The following is an 18,517-nucleotide window of genomic DNA, read 5'->3' as shown; positions in this document are numbered from 1 at the left end:
TTCGCCTACTGAGAACAATACTAATAAATTTACAATTTCTGTGAATGGTATAAAAGCTGAGGTGCAATACATTAAAATTTTATTAAAACGATATTTTACATATTGGTACAAGTATATTATGATTAAACATGAAAAAAGTATAATGTTAAAAAGAGCTATTACATACTACAACTTGAATTGTTTGAAAAAATGTATAACAAACTGGAAGATACATATTGTACAAAAAAAGAAAAAAAAGATTATACAAGATAAAGTAGATAAGGTAATATCATTTGTGAGTTAACACAATCATATATCTTTTAATTTAAGAAATAAATAATCTCTAATTTAGGCACACAGATTTTATTCAAAGAGTATCTTGCAAAAATGCATAAAAGCTTGGATTCATATTTGTGAATTTACATTTCAAAAATTTAATTTAGAAAATGCAATGCTACACTACAAAAATAAATTGCTCAAAAAATATTTCAATGCTTGGAGCACATATTATGACCATAAAATACAAAAATTAAATACAAAACAGTATGTTCAACAGTACAGTAAAAGAAAATTGTTGAAGCAGTATTTTGAACGATTTATTATGGTAGGATTTTTAGAAAGTTCTTGATACATTATATTTGTATTTATTATTATTAAATGTTATTTACTTTGTTGGCAGTATGTAAATGAGTCTATTGCAGATAACATGGCACAAGAAAAAGCCAATATTTTTTATAATTTTAAATGTTTGCAAAAAGGATTTTCTACATGGCAAACATGGTACACCAAAAAGACAGAAAACGCTATAAAAATAAATAAAATTAAGAACATACTTCAAAATAGAAATAAGCATGCAATATTTGTCAATTGGTGCTTGTATGTATGTGACAAAAAATGTAAAAGAAGAAAAATATTTTTATCACTAAATTTCTATAAAAAGAAATTGTTAATTAAAGTTTTAAGAAAACTTTATAGTTATAGTACATATAGAAAAGAGAAAAAAATAAAATTATCTTATTTAAATGATAAAAGCAAGGCAATTATTGAACTATTGCAGAATATTTATATGGAAAAATGGAGAAAAGCACTTTACTTTACTGTACAAGAAAAACGAAAATTGAGTCAAGCCATACAATTTTGGGAATCAAATTTAACTCATAAATATTTTTTTTATTGGAAAGAATTTTCTCAACAATACAAAATAAAAGTAGTTCATAAAAAAAAATTGAACGAGCTTGCTTCGAATTTTTTGTTAAAAAAATACATTTTGCATTGGCATAATAAGTTACAGCATGTTCTTGAAGTACATAAAAAAGAAATTTTTGTAATTTCTACAAGAGATCATAAAATTATGAAAAAATATTTATTGTTTTGGGAGAAGTATATTATACAAAAAGTAAAAGCAAAAAATGATATTGAAGCAGCAAAACAACTACATAAAGAGTTCTTCTTGCGTGAAGGACTAAAACAAATTTTAAGAAATTTACTTTACCTTCTTGATTACCAATACAATATGCAATTAGAAACTGCAATAATGAGATCTCTAAAAAATTATGAAATTTTGAAAGAGTATTTCAACAAGTGGCATTCCTTAATTTATTTAAAGAATAATTCAATGCTTTTACACAAAGTTATAAAAAATGATGATTTTCAGTTTATACATTCTCAAACATCATGTAACAACATACTTGACAGTGTCAAAAACACGTATTTAGTTCTACCAGAATACATGACAAAGGAAAATACAATATCAATTGTTCCTAACTTGTCTGTTACAGTCCCGCCAGAAAATTGGTCGTTTAATTTTGTTCAACTACTTTAAAGTAAAAAGTATAACATTTTTCACAGAAGCATGTAGTATTATCCAGTTTTTTTTCTTCAAAAATACAATTTTGATGGAAATAAATAAATTTATATAAAGTTCTTTCTTATAAATATATTACATATGTACAATTTATTGTCTTAGGTATCAGTCTATGTAATACAATTGTTATATTATATTAAGAATGAGTGAAGAGGGTCAATGTATTTTTTCTCTAAAATATTTAATTGCAGAAACATTTAGTTCAATCTACAAATTATAAAAACTTTATAGGCCGCTAATATAGCGTTTATAATTATTTCATCATAGTCAAAAACACATATTTCAAGTACACGTTCTTTAAGTTTCATATTACCTTACTAAAGATCTTTAAGTACAATAATTATGATCTTGTAGAATCTCACTGAATGTATAATTTTGGTATGTCTCGATACTATACTTCTGGCATAAGTTTTACTTCTTTCTTTTTAATTTCTTTAATTCACTTTGTTGCATGGCAGCATCGCCGAAGATTTCTCTCACTTTGCGTTTACGTTCTTCGTCATTCTTAATTTGTTGTTTGATCTGCAATTTTGCTAAGAAGGCTTTGTCCCTTCGTATTTCACGAATGGCACCCTTCATTTCCTTCTTGTATTTATGTAATAACTTTTCTCTCTCTGCTTTTTTCTTAGACATGGTCTTATGATTCTTTCCATCATACCTGTAAAAGCATTTAATACTTTAATAGTTTCTATGAATTATATTAATACAAATAATCTAATATAAAACTGTTACATACACTGTCTCGATTCGAGGTTCATAAAGTCTTAGTGGTTTTGGCTTTTTCTTTTCAAGTACAATGTATTCTAATTTTTTATTCTTCAATTCTTTCAGGTCTTTCCGTAATTGTTTAATATGCTTTTTCACTGTTGATGGATACTTATTAAAAGCGTTTAATTTAAGTAATTTTAAAACTGGTTCAAATATTGAATATACAGCTTCTAGTTCTTCAAGTTGGTTCTTAAATTCACGTATTAAATTTATAGCCGTTAATAGACTCCTTATTTTAAATTCATCATATAATTCTCCATATATTAAATCAACTGCTTTCATAACTGTGTTACTGGGATCAATATCCAAATTAATTTGATCTTCATTGAGTACTAACAAATTACTTAATTCACCAATTGTTTTGAAGGGTGGTATAATCTTCATTCCTTGAATTATATGCTTTGGTATAGATATATAAATTATTCCACGTAAAAAATTTATTACAGATGGGGCAAATCGTTTGCTTAGCAGTGTGTACTGTAAGTATTAATTATAATTACTTATAAACGGTTTATTATAACTTATTATAATAATCAAACTAAGACTGCTTTTACCTCTAAGACAAGAGTACATATGAAAAGACCTTTTGAAATATCTGCTTTATTTTTAACATGACACCTAAGTAATATTTGGGACATAAATATTAAACAAGGGGTAACAACAGGGTGTCTGAAATCAGATGTTGGAAATATCAAAGAAACCAATTTGAAAAAAATGAGCTGAAATAAGAAATATTATTATAAGATTAGGCAGCTTTATGTAAAGTACTTTTCTTAGTTCAATTATACGTTAAACATACTGTATCTAAATCAGGATATTTCTTTTTACTTTTTTCAAATTCTTCATGCTTTTCCTTAATTATTTCTTGCATAACAATTTTAGCATTTTCTGGATTCATATGTGCAAGATCATACAGAAAAGGGGATAATCTAAAACAACATACACATTTAGCTGTAGGTAATACAAATACTCAAATTCATTACTAGCAAGTTGCATGCATTACCTATCAATAATTTGAAAGCATTTAACCATACTTTCAACATCATCTTCCACAGCACAATCATTTAAGTGTTGCAGTAAAAATAAGAACAAATTTGATAGTTTTTCTTTATTTTTACCATCTAATGTCCAATGATTGCACTTTATTATGCGATCTACAATAACTGACTGATATTCAGCATTATGATTATCTAACACTTCCTGTAATTCTTCATAATTTTCTGGTATCTTATAAGTGTAAGGCAATTCTTTCCTTGCTTTCTCCATAATTTCTTTTCTTCTTAATAGATCATCCCTAATTTCTTGTTTTCTATTTGCATCATTTAACTGGAGGTCACTTGAATCATTTTTTGATTTTAAGATTGACTTTGCTCTTGTAAAACTGGAATTCTTTTCTTTTAAAACAGCTTCGTTATTTTTTGCAAATGTAACATTCCTTTTACATAGCATATTTTCATCTTCACTAGAAGATTCTTTTAAATCTGCTAAACTATCTTCATCAGAACTCATAAGTTTTGAGATTTCTGCATCTAACTTTTCTTTTGGCTTATCTTCAATAGAACTTTTTGTTTTCCTTTTTTTCTGAATAGTGGCATTCATCTCAATTTTGTCCGATTGTTTGTTTCTCTTATCAACTGCAGTTTCTTCTTTATCATCATCAGAAACTGAATTATCATCATTATCATTATTAGAATCATCATTAGTGTCTGCATTACTAGCATCATCATTCTCAATGTTACTATCGTCTGCATTACTAGCATCATCATTCTCAATGTTACTATCATCTGCATTCTCGACTGAACTGTTTCTTTCATCAATCAGTACTTCATCATTTATAGTTTCTACTGTAAAACCATCATCAAGATCATCTGCAGATTTGTGCTTAATTCCATTATTTGAATCATTTACAAATCCTTTCATTCTTGCTAATCGATCTGCTTCAAGAGCCTCAAGTTTTTCTTTTGTCTCCTTTACAATTTCATCCTCAGATTTTAACTTGTCAGATGGCGTACCTCTGGCCTCAAACTTTAATTTCCGAACAGCAATGTCATAATCATCAGATTTTGTTTTATCAACTACTTCCTCAACAAGTTTATTAGCTGCTGTTACAATTGGAAGAAGATCTCTCCATTCAGAATCAAGCTTCTCTGTTAAATCTACAGTTTGTTCACGTATTTTTTGTTTCTCAGCTTTACGTTTTTTTGATTCAGCTATAAGTTCATTTATGAGATCTTTTCTAGATTTTCCAGATTCAGATTTTGATAAAATACCACCACCAAAGTGAGCTTCACCAACAAATTTATCATCTAACTTTCCAGTCTTATTCTCATCATCATTAGATTCATCATCACTTTTGGGATCATCAAACTTTTCAATCTCTTCTAAAGTTTGACCTCTGTGTGTTAACACTTCTTCATCATTTAAACTATAAATACTTTTCTTCTTGTGAGCCTTCATACGTTCTGCGGAAAATCTTGCCATAGCTCTATCTTCTTCATTCATTGTAAAATTTTTTTCACCTATACGTTTATCTAAAAATACATTATTTTTGTTTTTTAATTTATATTCTTGAAGAAGTGTCCCCTTGCGCTTTTTAATTGCTTTTGCACGTGATACACCTGGAAGTCCTTTGTCTACTTTACTTCTTCTTCCCAAAACATTTTGTTTATCTCTATTTATATGTACTTCAAATGGATTCAAGGACACCTTGATTTTCTGACTACGCTTTTGCTGAGAAATCTCTGATAATGATTTCTTTTTTGTTTTAACCATGATTAAATATCTTTATACCCACATGAAGTATATAAAAGCTTGGATCTGAAATAAAAAAATTAAATACCTTTCCCTTTTTTCAATTGTATGCATTCAGTCAGTAAAATATTAAAAAAAATATATTTTAGTATTTTAATTGAAAATTTCATGTTCAAATTTCATTTATACTATTATCATTATTTTATATAATTTACCTTATTAATACGAAGTAGAAAAATATTATACTGTTATACATATGTATATGGATATCAATTTGTAAGAAAATAATTTGTTTTGCAAACTTTATAATTGTATATGCTTCAAATTATTTTTTATGTTTAACAACTAGTCTTCCTTACTTTATAACCTGTTCTTGGAAATATGTATCAGATTTTGATCCACCAATTTTTAGAACATACAATGTAATATTTTTGTATAATTAAAAATTATAATTCTACGATTTAGATGAAAGCATTTAACATCGATGTCTATCACACAAATTTTTCTGAAATATCTAATATTTTAATATCACCCACGTGTATTTCACTTTGTTGATACTTTTCGGGTTCACAAAATTGATAGAAACGTTCTTCGAATATTATATAAGAAAATAAAGAATTTTATTACGCTTACAATTTAAGGATAAAATAAAATTTATTTCTACGAATCAAAAATGTTGCAGAAATAAAAGTGTATCAAATCCAATATGTTTAAATACGTTACTATAAAAATAAATTTGTTGATCTCGAAATTTGTTATGAAATGCCATTACGCTTTTAGATTTTATTACTTATAACAAACAGATGGGAAGTATACCCTTATTTTTATACATTAATTTGCGTTTTATTTGATAGTTATCAAAAATTTTAATGAAATAGATTTTAAATGGAGATACATATAAACGTAAGAAACAAATAATATAGATTTGATAGTACTTTCAGTAAAGCAAGATTATAAATGATTATATATTGATTGTTGCACGATCATATACTACTATTTTCGATTATTATATATCTTCATGCTTGAAACAGTACATTCCAAGAATTTTCTTATAAGAATTATATCCATACAGTTTTTGAAATAATTGAAATACCTTAAGTTAACAGTGAACACATTATGTCGTATTTCGACAATTCTTCCGATTGTATTTGTACATAACCTAGTTGCGATGTACGATAGAAGTTAATATAATTAAATTGTAAAATAAATACACCAAACTTAATTATCACAAGTAGTTTTAAAATAAACACTTGAAGAAGATGTTGAAATATAAGAATGCAATTTGCATTTTTGAAAAATATACGCATGTAGGTTTGATCCTTCTTAATAGATTTCACAAATATTTCTGCTTGTTCAATAAGCTTCAATTTTTTCAGAATAATTTACCTTTAATGTCAAGTCCTATTATTTATCTATCTAACAATACTCAACAAGTTAGAAATATAAAGAAACATTGGAATCCAAATTTTCGCACACAAAGAATACAGGAATTTATTAAAATTAAAATTCCAAATTGTGCTGGCAATAAAGAACTAACACCAGATGAAGTAAGGACAAAAATGAAGGAGCATGGATTATTACCGTGTAAATCATGGAATGAAAATCCTATCCTCATTTCTTGTACAACTAGTATTTTTGAACCATATATTATTCCAAAAGGTGATGGAAAATTTTCTAGCACTACTACAGAGGTATACAACATGTCCATATCTAATATAAGATCACTAGGAAATGTTAAATAATTATTATTTATACGATTACATAATATATAAATATTAAGACATTGTTCTAAAGTTTTATATTCAATGTTTAGGGGACTAAACAGAAGTTAGAGTTCTTAAGGAGAAAGGCTATATCTTATTCGGCTATCAAAAAGATTAAGTCGTTTGATGACACTTTTTCAATTAAATTATTCCCAGATGAAGCACTAGATATTTATAAAAAAGCACACAATGCCTTAGCCGAGTAAGTACTATATATAAAAACTCAATAGTAGAATAAGATTTAAAAATTCATGCACATAATATATAACATAATAAATTTTAAATAAAGTAATAAATTCGATATGTCCTCAGTAAAGACAATGTTAAATTACTACAGTACATTACAGAGACTGCATATCCTGTAAGTTTTATAACATATTTAAATCCGTCACAATTCATTTCCTTATTGTGTTGTATTACAATTGTATTAATAAGTTTCATGCAATTATAGCAAATGACACAAACTACAATGGACAAAACAATTCACTGGAAATTCTTGGAATCATTGGAACCAGCACGTGTTGTACATGCAAGGTGTACCCATGCAATATCTGAACAGAATATGTTTGCACAAATCACTGTCCGTTTTCATAGTCAACAGGTTTGGTATTCTAGATCTTATTGTTATTGCATAATTGTATGTATTGCATTTGGATTGTTTCATAAAAATTTAATTTTTTAGATTTTATGCATTTATGATAGATTTGGAAGACCATTACAAGGAAGCACAATAATAAGAAAGGATGTACTTGACTATGTAGTGTTTGAAAAACATTTGTCTAGTATGAACAGTCCTTGGCGGTTGCATGGAAAGATTCTACCAGCCTAATGCCACCAGAAAACAAAGAAGCAAAGCCTTATATATTGCTAAAGAAAAAGGATGATTCCTCAACCTAACAGTCTGTCATTGAATTGGGCACTAATATAATTCTTCCTAAAAAGTTGAAAAAACCAAAAGTAAAAGAAATGCCAACTGGAACAATATAATACAGCTAGAAGTCCTTTGTCTGCTTTACTTCTTCCAAAAACATTTTGTTTGTCTCTAATTATATGAACCTTAAATGGATTTAAGAATTTGTTGATTTCCTGACTACTTTTATTAAGAAAGCTTTAATAATGATCTCTTTTATTTTATCCATGGTTGAATACCTTTACACTCATATGAAATATATAAAAGCTTGGATCGGAAAAAATTAAATACCTTTCCCTTTTTTCAATTTATGCATTCAATCAGTAAAGTATTTCAAAATACTTTAGTATTTTAATTGCAAATTTCATTTTGAAATTTATTTTATACTACTACTATTACTACTACTACTACTATTATTATTGTTGTGTTGTTGTTATTATTATTATTATTATAAAATATATAAACATTCTATAATTACATATACGTATATAGATAGATAAATTATCTACAGTTATAGATAATTTGTAAAAAAATGATTTTTTTTAATAACATTTCCATAAAATTAAAAATTAGAATTCTACAATTTAGATGAAAGCATTTAACATCAATATCTTTATTACACCATGTATATTTTGGACTTTATTAACGTTTATTGTCATTGCCATTCTTCGGGTTCACAAAATTGATAGAAACGTTTTTCAAATATTGTGTTAAAAAATAAACTAAAATATATTTACAATTTAAGGATAAAATAAAATTTATTTTCACGAATCGAAAATATTGGAGAAATGAAATTGTATGTATAAAAATAAATTCATTAAACCCGAAATTTGTTATGAAATGCCATTACGCTTTTAGATTTTATTACTTATAACAAATAGATGAGAAGAATACCCTTATTTTTATATATTAATTTGCGTTTTACTTGATAGTTATCAAAAATTTTAATGAAATAGATTTTAAATGGAGATACATATAAACATAAGAAAAAAACAGTACAGATTTAATAGTATTTTCAGTAAAGCAAGATTATAAGTGATTATACATTGATTGTTGCGCGATCATATACTACTATTTTTGATTATTATTATATATCTTCATTCTTGAAACAATACGTTCCAAGAATTTTTTTATAAGAATTATATCCATACAGCTTTCGAATTAACCGAAATACCTTAAGTTAACAGTGAACACATTATGTCGTATTTCGACAATTCTTCCGATTGTATTTGTACATAACCTAGTTGCAATGTACGATAGAAGTTAATATAATTAAATTGTAAAATAAATATACCAAACTTAATTGTCACAAGTGGTTCTAAAATAAACACTTGAAGAAGATGTTGAAATATAGGAATGCAATTTGCATTTTTGGAAAATATATGCAAGTAGGTTTGATCCTTCTTAATAGATTTCATAAATATTTCTGCTTGTTCAATGAGCTTTAATTTCTTTCAGAATAATTTACCTTTAATGTCTAGTCCTATTAATTATCCATCTGACAATACTCAACAAGTTAGACACATAAAGAAACATTGGAACCAAAAGTTTTGCAAAGAAAGGAGGGATAAAGTAATGAAACTTGAAATTCCAGAATATTATAGAGTTGATAAAATTCCAGAGAAATATCAGTTAGAATTCAAAAAGAAGACTCTACATCTGTATGAACGATGGGCAGAAAGAGATATCTTTATATCTTGTACAAACACTATTATAGAACCATATATTGTTCCAGAAGGTGATGGAAAATTGTCTAGCACTACTAAAAAGGTATACAATATGTCCATGTCTGATGTAACATTACTAGGAAATGTTAAATAATTATTATTCATGTTATTTGTATTTAATCTTTAGGGGGCTAAACAGAAAATTGATTTTATAAGGAAAAAAGGAACATCCCATTTTGCTGTTAAAAAAATTAAGTCATATGATGAGAATTTTTCAGTTAAACTATTCCCAATGGAATCACTGGATATTTATAAAAATGCACATGAAACCTTAGCCGCGTAAGTGCTATATATAAAAATTTATTAATAGAATAAGTTTATAAAATTCATACACATACTATATTAGATAATAAATTTTAAATAAAGTAATAAATTCGTTATGTCCTCAGTAAAGACCATGATAAATTACTACAGTATGTTACAGAGACTGCGTATCCTGTAAGTTTTATAACATATTTAAATCCATCATAATTTGTTTGTTCATTGTGTTGTATTACGAGTACATTAATAAGTTTCATACAATTATAGCAAATGATATACAACACAATAGACAAAACAATTCACTGGAAATTCTTGGAATCATTGGAACCACCACGTATTGTACATGCATGCCATTCAGCTGCAGACAAAGTCAAGAATGCAGATGTGTTTGGGCAAGTCACTGTCCGTTTTCATACTCAACAGGTTTACCATTATAGATCTTATTGTTATTACACAAGTGTATGTATTGCATTTGGATTGTTTCATACAAATTTAATGTTTTAGATTTTGTGCATTTATGATAGATTTGGAAGAATATTACAAGGAAGTGAAATACTAAGAAAAGATGTACTTGACTATGTAGTGTTCGAAAAACATTTGTCTAGTATGTACGGTACTTGGCGGGTGCATGCAAAGATAGTACCAAACTGGATGTCACCAGGAGAGATAGCAGCCAAGACGTATATACTGCCAAAGGATGATTCCTCAACTGAAGAGTCTAACAAGGAATCAGATATTGAGACGGTTCTTCCTGAAAAGTTAGAAGAACCAAAAGTAAAAGAAACGCCAACTCAAACGATATAAGCAAATGACACAATAATATAGTTAGTGTAAAGTTATTATTACTTTTCAAATAAAATATTACAAGAAAAATACATGTATATCTTTCAGTTTTATGAAAAATTGAAATTTATAAATATCTAGATGTTTTTTATTTATATTTAACATATAAATATCTTTTTAATTGCTATAGTAAAATATTAGGATCTCAAACACAAGGATTGCAAAAGATGTCAATACTCCACAACCTAATATTAAGAGAATTAAATATACTTCTTCCATGATAATAGGTTCCGTTTTATTTGATGCAGTTTCTTCAGCGTTTTTCGTTTCTATCCAACGATGCTTTAACAGTTGCATAATTCCAACTTCGTATAATTTGAGTATTCTATGCAATAAAAATGACAAAAATTTTCGAAAACGTAATAAAAAGCAATTCCATATTTGTTTCAAGAAAATAAGACTTGTCTTGTTGTGAGCAACTTTTTCCGAGTTGAATGGAAATTAAATTTCTTTATTTTTGTACAATTTATTGAAATCATTTACCCAAGGTCAATGGATCTTTTGTAACTGAAGTTCCTTGAAATACCAGAAACTATCCACAAATCTTGTATGGACACTTCTGCAGGATTTAATCGACAGAAATACACTCCGGCTGCCTTTTTTATATCTTGGCTCTGAAATACCGCATTCAAATTGCTCAACGAGCATACCGATTTGTACAGTTCCTCCATAGTGTCGATATCTTTAATTCGCTTCATTTTACGTAACTTTTTGAAGATAGTAAGATTACTTATCTAAAAAAGAAATGGTATCATCAAGTACATAGTATAAAATAATTTATTGTCTTTCTTCTAAATAGTATCTTCTAAATAATAATTTAAATCATACGGAAATACGACTCTATAATCAATTTTAACTGAACATTTACGTTTAGCAGAATATTTTGCTGCAGTATTCTACATTTCTGTGTGTATGTACCTTCAATATTGCATTTGGCAGAGAACCTCTTAAGGTAAGAATAGTGTATGAAGTTTGGTCCAGTAAGGATTCTAAGTCGCGGAATGGAGGTGTGGTAATAGTTTGTGTCATGTAGCTTATTAGAAGTGCACCGAAAGCTGTTCTCATTAGACAAGAGAATAAGCCCAACCATAATTCCACGATCTTCGAACTTTTGCTTAAACCACTTGGAAGGTAGCCTGCAAAGTTAACGAATTCTTTTAGATTGCTATTTAATCTTTGATAATTATTAAAAATTGTTTCTTCCCTATAAAAAGGTTGATGTGGATCGCTTTCGATAGTAAACCGTCTTTTTTTAATTCCATACGGACAGTTATTACTCGGAACATTTCCAATTTGACTAGTTTCACAAGTGACCATTTTGTGCAATCATTATTGAGCTTCTACTCTATAAGTATACCTTCAAAACGCATTCCTTTATTTTTATTAATCATAAGTAATACACAACAACTAATTCATAACAATTCTCTTTAGTTACAGATAAACCACTCAAGAGAGATCCACTATTTCTCTGGATATTTAGAGTTTAGAATTCATTAGCATCTTCTTCTTACTTTGACCACAGATCATGCCAAAGTTGTAGAACAAATGGTCGCTCCATTTCGTCTTAGATTTCTTGCCCGTGATCTTTGAATCGGTTGCATGAGACACGTAGCTACAGAAGCTTAGCACAAAGTACATAATCAGGATTGCGTACCAGACCTCTCGGGAAAATAACTTCAACATCCATGTAGGAAGATGTTTCACATCTCGTCGACTGTACAGTTGGATACTGAATGTAAAACATACAAGTTGTTACGTAACGAATACAACAAAACTCAACAATTCGTCAATGTGGTTGTTTCGTGAAGAAAAATCTCACGAAAGTGTGCTCCATTCTAAAACCGATGTAACGTACTACACACGTTAAATTTTTATTACGATTTTCTTTAATTTCACTTTTCTCGATCGAAACGACATTCGTTACATTAATTCTAATTACGATAAAATCGTAATTAGATAAAAGTTTCGTTAATTCGCAAGTAACGAAAGTAGTACGTTTTATTTTTAGCAAGTAACGTGTTCCACCGAATAATTAATACGAACGAATCACCGATGCGTATTGCTTTTATTTGTCGTTTAAATTTTGCCTATTTTTTTGTTTCAACTTGCCTGGTTTTCCATAAGGGCATCGAAAATTGGGTTGCCGATCGACGTATGTTGTAAGCTTCTACCCTTGGTACCACGTCTGTTTCATTATTTTGTAAACTCTTTAATAAACCGAACGTATAATTGCCAGTAGCGTTTGAAAATCCCAGAACGGGTTCCTCTATGAGAATTGGTTTCAACCTGAAACGATTGTAACTGAAACACATGCGTTCTGGTCGTTTCAATGGTTTCGAAGAGTAATGCTTATTACGTGAAATTCAAGAATTCTGCCAAGGTGTTCCAAACTTCGCCAATAACTCCGGTAACTTTCAACCCGTTCGCGTCGTTGTTGATGAGGTTGGTTATCTGATAAATACACACGAACAGTCGTTTGAAACAAGAACTTAATTCTACTATAAGTTATTTACATGCAAATTTATCCCTACCGTGAGTTATTTATTGGCAAACTTATTCTTACCATAACTTCTGTATTCGTTGTTAACGAATGTTTGGTTGTTCAGAAAGTCATTTCGTTTTTTTTTTTTTGATGAAAATGGAACACGATTTTTTTAGAGTGTATAAACACTTTATTAAATTATATATATACTCCATTTTGGAGAACGAAATGACTTTACGAACAAGCAAATAATTTCTAACGTGTAAATTGTATTTGTACTCGTAATTTATACGATTTATACTATTATAGTATTATACTGATTTATATCTATGTTGTAGAGAAACGAGAGAACGAAAATATTAGGGATTTACTGTAACACGAGGAAAGAAGATTGGGAGCCATTGCAATTCGAAATGGGACGATATACAGGGTGCAAGGCAACAGGTGTTCGAAACTTCGAGAGGTGATTCTACGCGATAAGATAAGACAAAATTCAAAAGTGACGAAATTTCGTTTAAGATTTTGTGTCCGAGTTATCACGCGCGAAAGATGTATGTCTGACTCGAGGGACTTGCACTACTGTGAACGCTAAGAAATCAATCTACTCACAGCAGCGGCAGTGGTATAAGTCCCCCGAGTCAGACGTTCTTCGGCGTATATTTTTGAATTCGATTTAAAAATTTTAGAAACGCGCTTGAGAATTGTTATACATTGAATATACAAAAAGAGAAAAAAATTGATCTTCTGGACCTGTTCCACGAGAATCCCCCCGTTTGTCTCCGAGAAGACACCAGGCGTGTCGAATTACAAACTCGTCCAGAAATATTAGGAAAATGAGTCCAAAACTGTTACAAACTTACCAAAGGGCACCAATGAATGTTCCCTTGTTTGATATTTTATATTGTATAAAAAGTAGGTAACTATCTGTAGTAACGAAATATTAAAGTGTTGGATGGAAAAGAAGTTGAAATTTCGTTTGCAGATACAAGACCATAGTTTGAATTCTTAAAAATTAACACGAAAAAGATTGCATCTAAAGTAGTATTATCGACAGAAATACGATTTCTGTAGTAAGCATAATATTTTTCTCGAAACGATTTACACCCCTTTTCTTTACGAAACATACAGAATATCGTAATATTAATGGACGAGGGTGTACATATATACGTATGATATTTTTAAAGCACCATCAAAACTGCAAGAATGTTACTACTCCAAAATGGTTTACATTTTCTACAGATGTTCGAGTATCGATTGAAAAAAAAGGACACCTCTACCTCGTAATAACTGAGCGTGACAACTTTCTTTTGAAAGTTGTGAATCTCCTTCTTTCGACTCTGATTCAGCAGCTCTTGATTCTTCGCCGCAAAGGCTGAAATATTGAAGATCGGCACGAAATCCTTGCACTTTTTGTCCCATATTACACCGTTCACGGATTGAACAGGTCTAAGGAGTACTTGAAGCACCACGAGTAATAGTAATTCTCTCATTAAGCAGAGAATGTTTAGATCCTGGAGGACTAGCTTCCTCGAGCTAGTGGAAGTGTCCCTGGTAGCGTCCAGTCTCGCATTAACGACGATATCGAGTCATGCTAGCTGAAATAAACAGTTATTATGACGATTCTGTCGGAATTATCGCTTTATCTTGCGTATTAATGCGACATGATTGTTACGACATCGATCTTCCGTTTGTCTATATTATTTCCCCGCGTAACTGAAACGCTGATTGACAGTATGTACTACGAAGTGCCGGATAACTTGACTGGAAACAATGACGATGATTTCAAGAAGACCACAAGATGGTTTAAATGACACTACGGAGGTGTCAGTAGAAAAGTTTAATAGGATTGACCGATCCCAAAACCTTTCTATGCCTTAGAGTTGACAAAGTATATCGATCCCATTGTGAAATGGAAAATATGTTGTTGCAAAATATATTAATTATTTCCTGTTAAAATAAAATAATGAATACCTGACAAGTCAACGATAAATATTTCTTGTGAAATGGAAAATATGTTGTTGCAAAGTATATTAATTATTTCCTGTTAAAGTAAAATAATGAATACCTGACAAGTCAACGATAAATATTCCTTGTGAAATGGAAAATATGTTGTTGCAAAGTATATTAATTATCTCTTGTTAAAGTAAAATAATGAATACCTGACAAGTCAACGATAAATATTTCTTGTGAAATGGAAAATATGTTGTTGTAAAGTATATTAATTATCTCTTGTTAAAGTAAAATAATGAATACCTGACAAGTCAACGATAAATATTTCTTGTGAAATGGAAAATATGTTTTTGCAAAATATATTAATTGTCTCCTGTTAAAGTAAAATAATGAATGCCTAACAAGGAGTATTTGTCGTTGACTTGTCAGGTATTCATTATTTTACTTTAACAGGAGATAATTAATATATTTTGCAACAACATATTTTCCATTTCTCTACATTGTTTGGGAAGAGAAATTTTATAAAATTATTACCACCGATTACGTTTAAATAGTTGGGCGTTATTATACGTGTTTATACAACATTAGAAATAATCGCACAATTATACGGTAGTTTAAAGCCACGATCAACGTGTGTGAACGTTTTAACGAACACGCGACGCAATACCTAATTAAAACGCTATGCGTGTTATATTTTCGTTGCGCTATCGCACATGAATTTACTTAGTTAAATGGCATCGCAATACGCAATATTAAATGCGATGTTACGTAGATAAATCGCCGCGACACGGAAATGCAGCTGGGATTTAGGTCACTGATGGAATTATACTTTGGAATAACAATAAAATCATGAAATACAATTAAAATCATTTTGCGGTTGAAAATGATCATTTTTCTTTCGCGAAACATATTTATTTAATTCTGAAATAGAACGAATTTAAATAATTTGAAAATTTGCAATTTTTAGCATTTCGTAACTATTGACTGTAATTGAATCGCAGTTTCCGTTATTGAATATTAAAATATTATTTTACTCGTGTAAGAATAATAATAATCTTTTCCATCGATAACTATATATTCGAAAATATATTATTATTATTGTTAAAAAACAGAAAAACTCTTTCTCTTTCTCATTTTGATATCTGATACAACTAATGGTATTTCATCCGGTTTAAATAAGTAAAGAAATAATTTTTGCATAAAATATTGCACGAGTAAGAGTGAACAATAAACGTAGCAAAAACCGTGCAAAGAAATCACATAGTATAATAAGAAAAGCATCAGTTCCGCACAAATAAGTGTTATTTTCAACGCAATACAATAATTGCAACAAAGAGTTTTTTTCTTGTTCATGATAATATTTGTAATATTTGTTTTAAGATATATGTTGTTCCGTTTGGAAATAAATTATCCGATGGAAGAAATGAACATTATTGTGGTCTCGAAATTTAAAAAATATAGGAAGTGAAGAGAAAATAATTAAGAAACCAGCACGCTAGGCAATCGTTCGAGTTTAGGTTCATTTTGTCCAAGATTTATTATGACAGGGTCGAATTGCACTCGTGAATGTTAATTATTTTGTTTTCAGCATAAAGGGCAAAAAATGCGTTATTTTGATATCTGTGGAATTACCAGAATCGATGCAATAATACGTTATGTGTAATTGCTTAGGATTTAAATTAATTTTATTTTTCAACAGTATGTTGAAAACTTCACGATTACTGAAATAACAAATAGTAATATTTTTTCAAATTATTTCAAACAGGAAAGGAGGTATCTACCCACTCTTGTACGCTATTGGTTGAATTAAGTTTCAGAAAACTAATATTTAGTTTTCTTCACACGCGAGCAATCTTCTAATTATTTTGGACAGTGTTTACAAAGGAAACGTACAGAAGTACTCGAGAAAAAACTAACAAGGATTGTTATAAGCGATAATTTTCTCGAGTGGTCTTAAGTTAGGTTCATTTTTTCCATTATGAAACGTTGTCTCTTCACATCTTCAACTACTTCTTCAAGGACATTGATATACACGTGTACATTTAATTCTTAAATGATTTGAAATATTATTAAATTCGTGAATAAATATTCATAATTAGAGTATCCAATGATACACACAGAAAATTTTTGTTTACCTTTAATAAAGCAATTTGTACCTGAAGGGGTTATGGAAAAATATATTTGTTAAAAGATTGTACGGTTTTATAAGCGATTTCCAAATTGGAACATCAATAGTTCCAGTTATCAATAATTGGAAATATCAACAAAATATTAAAGCGATAGCGTCCAAACAATCGAGGTCACTAGTCTTCGTTCGATTTCTGTGACCTCGCCATATTTATTCCATTCGTACCTTCCAAATTGAAAAATAAACGTCAATATCGTGAAAAAAATATTTGTCGAGCATTCAAAGTATTTTGTCTCGATTTATTGTATAAATTTATGTTAACGCCACGAATGTAAATACGCGAAGTTGAGATGATCCGCGAGTAGGTTCCATACTCCCTTGCAAATTCTACTCACCTTCGTGTCGTTCTCGTAAAACGTAACTAAATCCCCTGCCAACGGATAACGATGAGGTATGGTTGAGTTACACGGAACGATACTTCAAATTTACGAGCAATTCATACGCGCAGTTCTACTTAAACCCGATAGTAGGCCACTTTCAGAATTTTCTCAGCGATATCTTTCACGTTCAAATCTTGTTTCGTGGCAAACGATTGTACTTGCAAACCAACCAATCTAGCAAGATTGTACAAATCTACGAAATATTGTAGATTCTCGGTTTTATCCACTGTACATTACACGATACTATTCGTTTTCAGTATTCTAAACAAATTGCGTTGCACAGTACCGGTTCAGGTACTAATGTACAACACGCCACTTTTAAGACTATGATTGTTCAACAAAGATAGGACACGGAAAATTACAGTTTAACGAGTTTGGTTTATCGATTGAAAACACGCGTTATTTTAGTTCATAGATTTTCCAAACTGATTTTCCCGTGGAAAACATGCCAATTGAATGTGATGTAGGATAGTAAGCGAAAGAAATTGTTTGGTTGAAAGAAATAAATTGTCCGATCCGAATGAAATTACCTTGAGGTTACTTCGAGGCAGTTTCGTCTTAATTAGGTGAGAATCGATTGATTTTTCAAGGCCACCGAGAAAATTATATCTCCCCACGAATCGATTAAATTATTTCTTGAACAATTAATTT

The 18,517-nt window shown here is 29.4% G+C and overlaps 5 protein-coding genes across 12 annotated transcripts; 3 read left to right on the top strand and 2 right to left on the bottom strand.

Moving 5' to 3' along the window:
* Position 1: 1 nt before the first annotated feature.
* LOC143144906 (uncharacterized) lies at positions 2-1,979 on the top strand (the record flags this gene model as incomplete). The annotated part of the gene is made up of 3 exons (XM_076307787.1): positions 2-262; positions 332-526; positions 659-1,979. Coding segments are annotated over 3 exons (1,599 nt in total), but the record flags the coding sequence as incomplete, so codon positions are not given.
* L(3)07882 (Nucleolar protein 14 homolog l(3)07882) lies at positions 1,550-6,530 on the bottom strand. Of its 3 annotated transcripts, XM_076307625.1 has the most exons (7): positions 6,456-6,478; positions 5,578-5,729; positions 3,615-5,428; positions 3,411-3,540; positions 3,166-3,330; positions 2,580-3,088; positions 1,550-2,501 (listed from the first exon to the last, which is right to left on the bottom strand). In XM_076307625.1, the coding sequence occupies exons 3-7, from the start codon at positions 5,381-5,383 to the stop codon at positions 2,255-2,257; spliced, it is 2,820 nt and encodes a 939-aa protein (XP_076163740.1). In that variant the 5' UTR covers positions 5,384-5,428; positions 5,578-5,729; positions 6,456-6,478; the 3' UTR covers positions 1,550-2,254. The 3 variants fall into 3 exon arrangements, with proteins under 3 accessions (XP_076163740.1, XP_076163742.1, XP_076163741.1); XM_076307627.1 differs by lacking the exon at positions 5,578-5,729 and having other exon boundaries at positions 6,456-6,530; XM_076307626.1 differs by lacking the exon at positions 6,456-6,478 and having other exon boundaries at positions 5,578-5,948.
* LOC143144829 (large ribosomal subunit protein mL45-like) lies at positions 3,058-8,191 on the top strand. Its single transcript, XM_076307635.1, is given in 7 exon segments — positions 3,058-3,090; positions 6,739-7,053; positions 7,176-7,327; positions 7,438-7,486; positions 7,577-7,726; positions 7,808-7,946; positions 7,949-8,191. Coding segments are annotated over 7 exon segments (912 nt in total). The 3' UTR covers positions 8,023-8,191.
* A 558-nt stretch (positions 8,192-8,749) lies between these two features.
* Positions 8,750-10,942, top strand: Mrpl45 (mitochondrial ribosomal protein L45). Its single transcript, XM_076307436.1, has 7 exons — positions 8,750-8,831; positions 9,216-9,423; positions 9,494-9,805; positions 9,890-10,041; positions 10,152-10,200; positions 10,291-10,446; positions 10,528-10,942. The coding sequence occupies exons 2-7, from the start codon at positions 9,376-9,378 to the stop codon at positions 10,825-10,827; spliced, it is 1,017 nt and encodes a 338-aa protein (XP_076163551.1). The 5' UTR covers positions 8,750-8,831; positions 9,216-9,375; the 3' UTR covers positions 10,828-10,942.
* LOC143144724 (putative glutamate receptor) lies at positions 10,068-18,180 on the bottom strand. 6 transcript variants are annotated; one of them, XM_076307433.1, is made up of 9 exons: positions 15,833-15,960; positions 14,626-14,943; positions 13,223-13,317; positions 12,976-13,152; positions 12,378-12,595; positions 11,785-12,002; positions 11,350-11,600; positions 11,077-11,191; positions 10,068-10,774 (listed from the first exon to the last, which is right to left on the bottom strand). In XM_076307433.1, exons 2-9 carry the CDS (start codon positions 14,836-14,838, stop codon positions 10,742-10,744), a joined length of 1,320 nt encoding a protein of 439 aa, XP_076163548.1. In that variant the 5' UTR covers positions 14,839-14,943; positions 15,833-15,960; the 3' UTR covers positions 10,068-10,741. The 6 variants fall into 6 exon arrangements, with proteins under 6 accessions (XP_076163548.1, XP_076163550.1, XP_076163545.1 ...); XM_076307435.1 differs by lacking the exon at positions 11,077-11,191; XM_076307430.1 differs by lacking the exons at positions 10,068-10,774; positions 15,833-15,960 and adding an exon at positions 17,822-18,180 and having other exon boundaries at positions 10,851-11,191.
* Positions 18,181-18,517: the final 337 nt, after the last annotated feature.

This window comes from Ptiloglossa arizonensis, chromosome 3, assembly GCF_051014685.1.
Source record: "Ptiloglossa arizonensis isolate GNS036 chromosome 3, iyPtiAriz1_principal, whole genome shotgun sequence".
NCBI lineage: Eukaryota > Metazoa > Arthropoda > Insecta > Hymenoptera > Colletidae > Ptiloglossa > Ptiloglossa arizonensis.
This window is presented reverse-complemented; position numbering and strand designations above follow the sequence as displayed.

What these genes read in the sequence shown, in the direction of transcription:
- Mrpl45 (XM_076307436.1), top strand. Translation starts at nt 9,376, where the DNA reads ATGTTGAAATATAGGAATGCAATTTGCATTTTTGGAAAATATATGCAA. An exon ending in TTACAGAGACTGCGTATCCT is followed by an intron (nt 10,201 to 10,290) that starts GTAAGTTTTATA and finishes ATACAATTATAG; the next exon opens with CAAATGATATACAACACAAT. An exon ending in TCCGTTTTCATACTCAACAG is followed by an intron (nt 10,447 to 10,527) that starts GTTTACCATTAT and finishes TTAATGTTTTAG; the next exon opens with ATTTTGTGCATTTATGATAG.
- LOC143144724 (XM_076307430.1), bottom strand. Translation starts at nt 14,838, where the DNA reads ATGAGAGAATTACTATTACTCGTGGTGCTTCAAGTACTCCTTAGACCT. An exon ending in TCACGCTCAGTTATTACGAG is followed by an intron (nt 13,318 to 14,625) that starts GTAGAGGTGTCC and finishes TGTATTTATCAG; the next exon opens with ATAACCAACCTCATCAACAA. An exon ending in TGCCAAATGCAATATTGAAG is followed by an intron (nt 11,601 to 11,784) that starts GTACATACACAC and finishes TTTCTTTTTTAG; the next exon opens with ATAAGTAATCTTACTATCTT.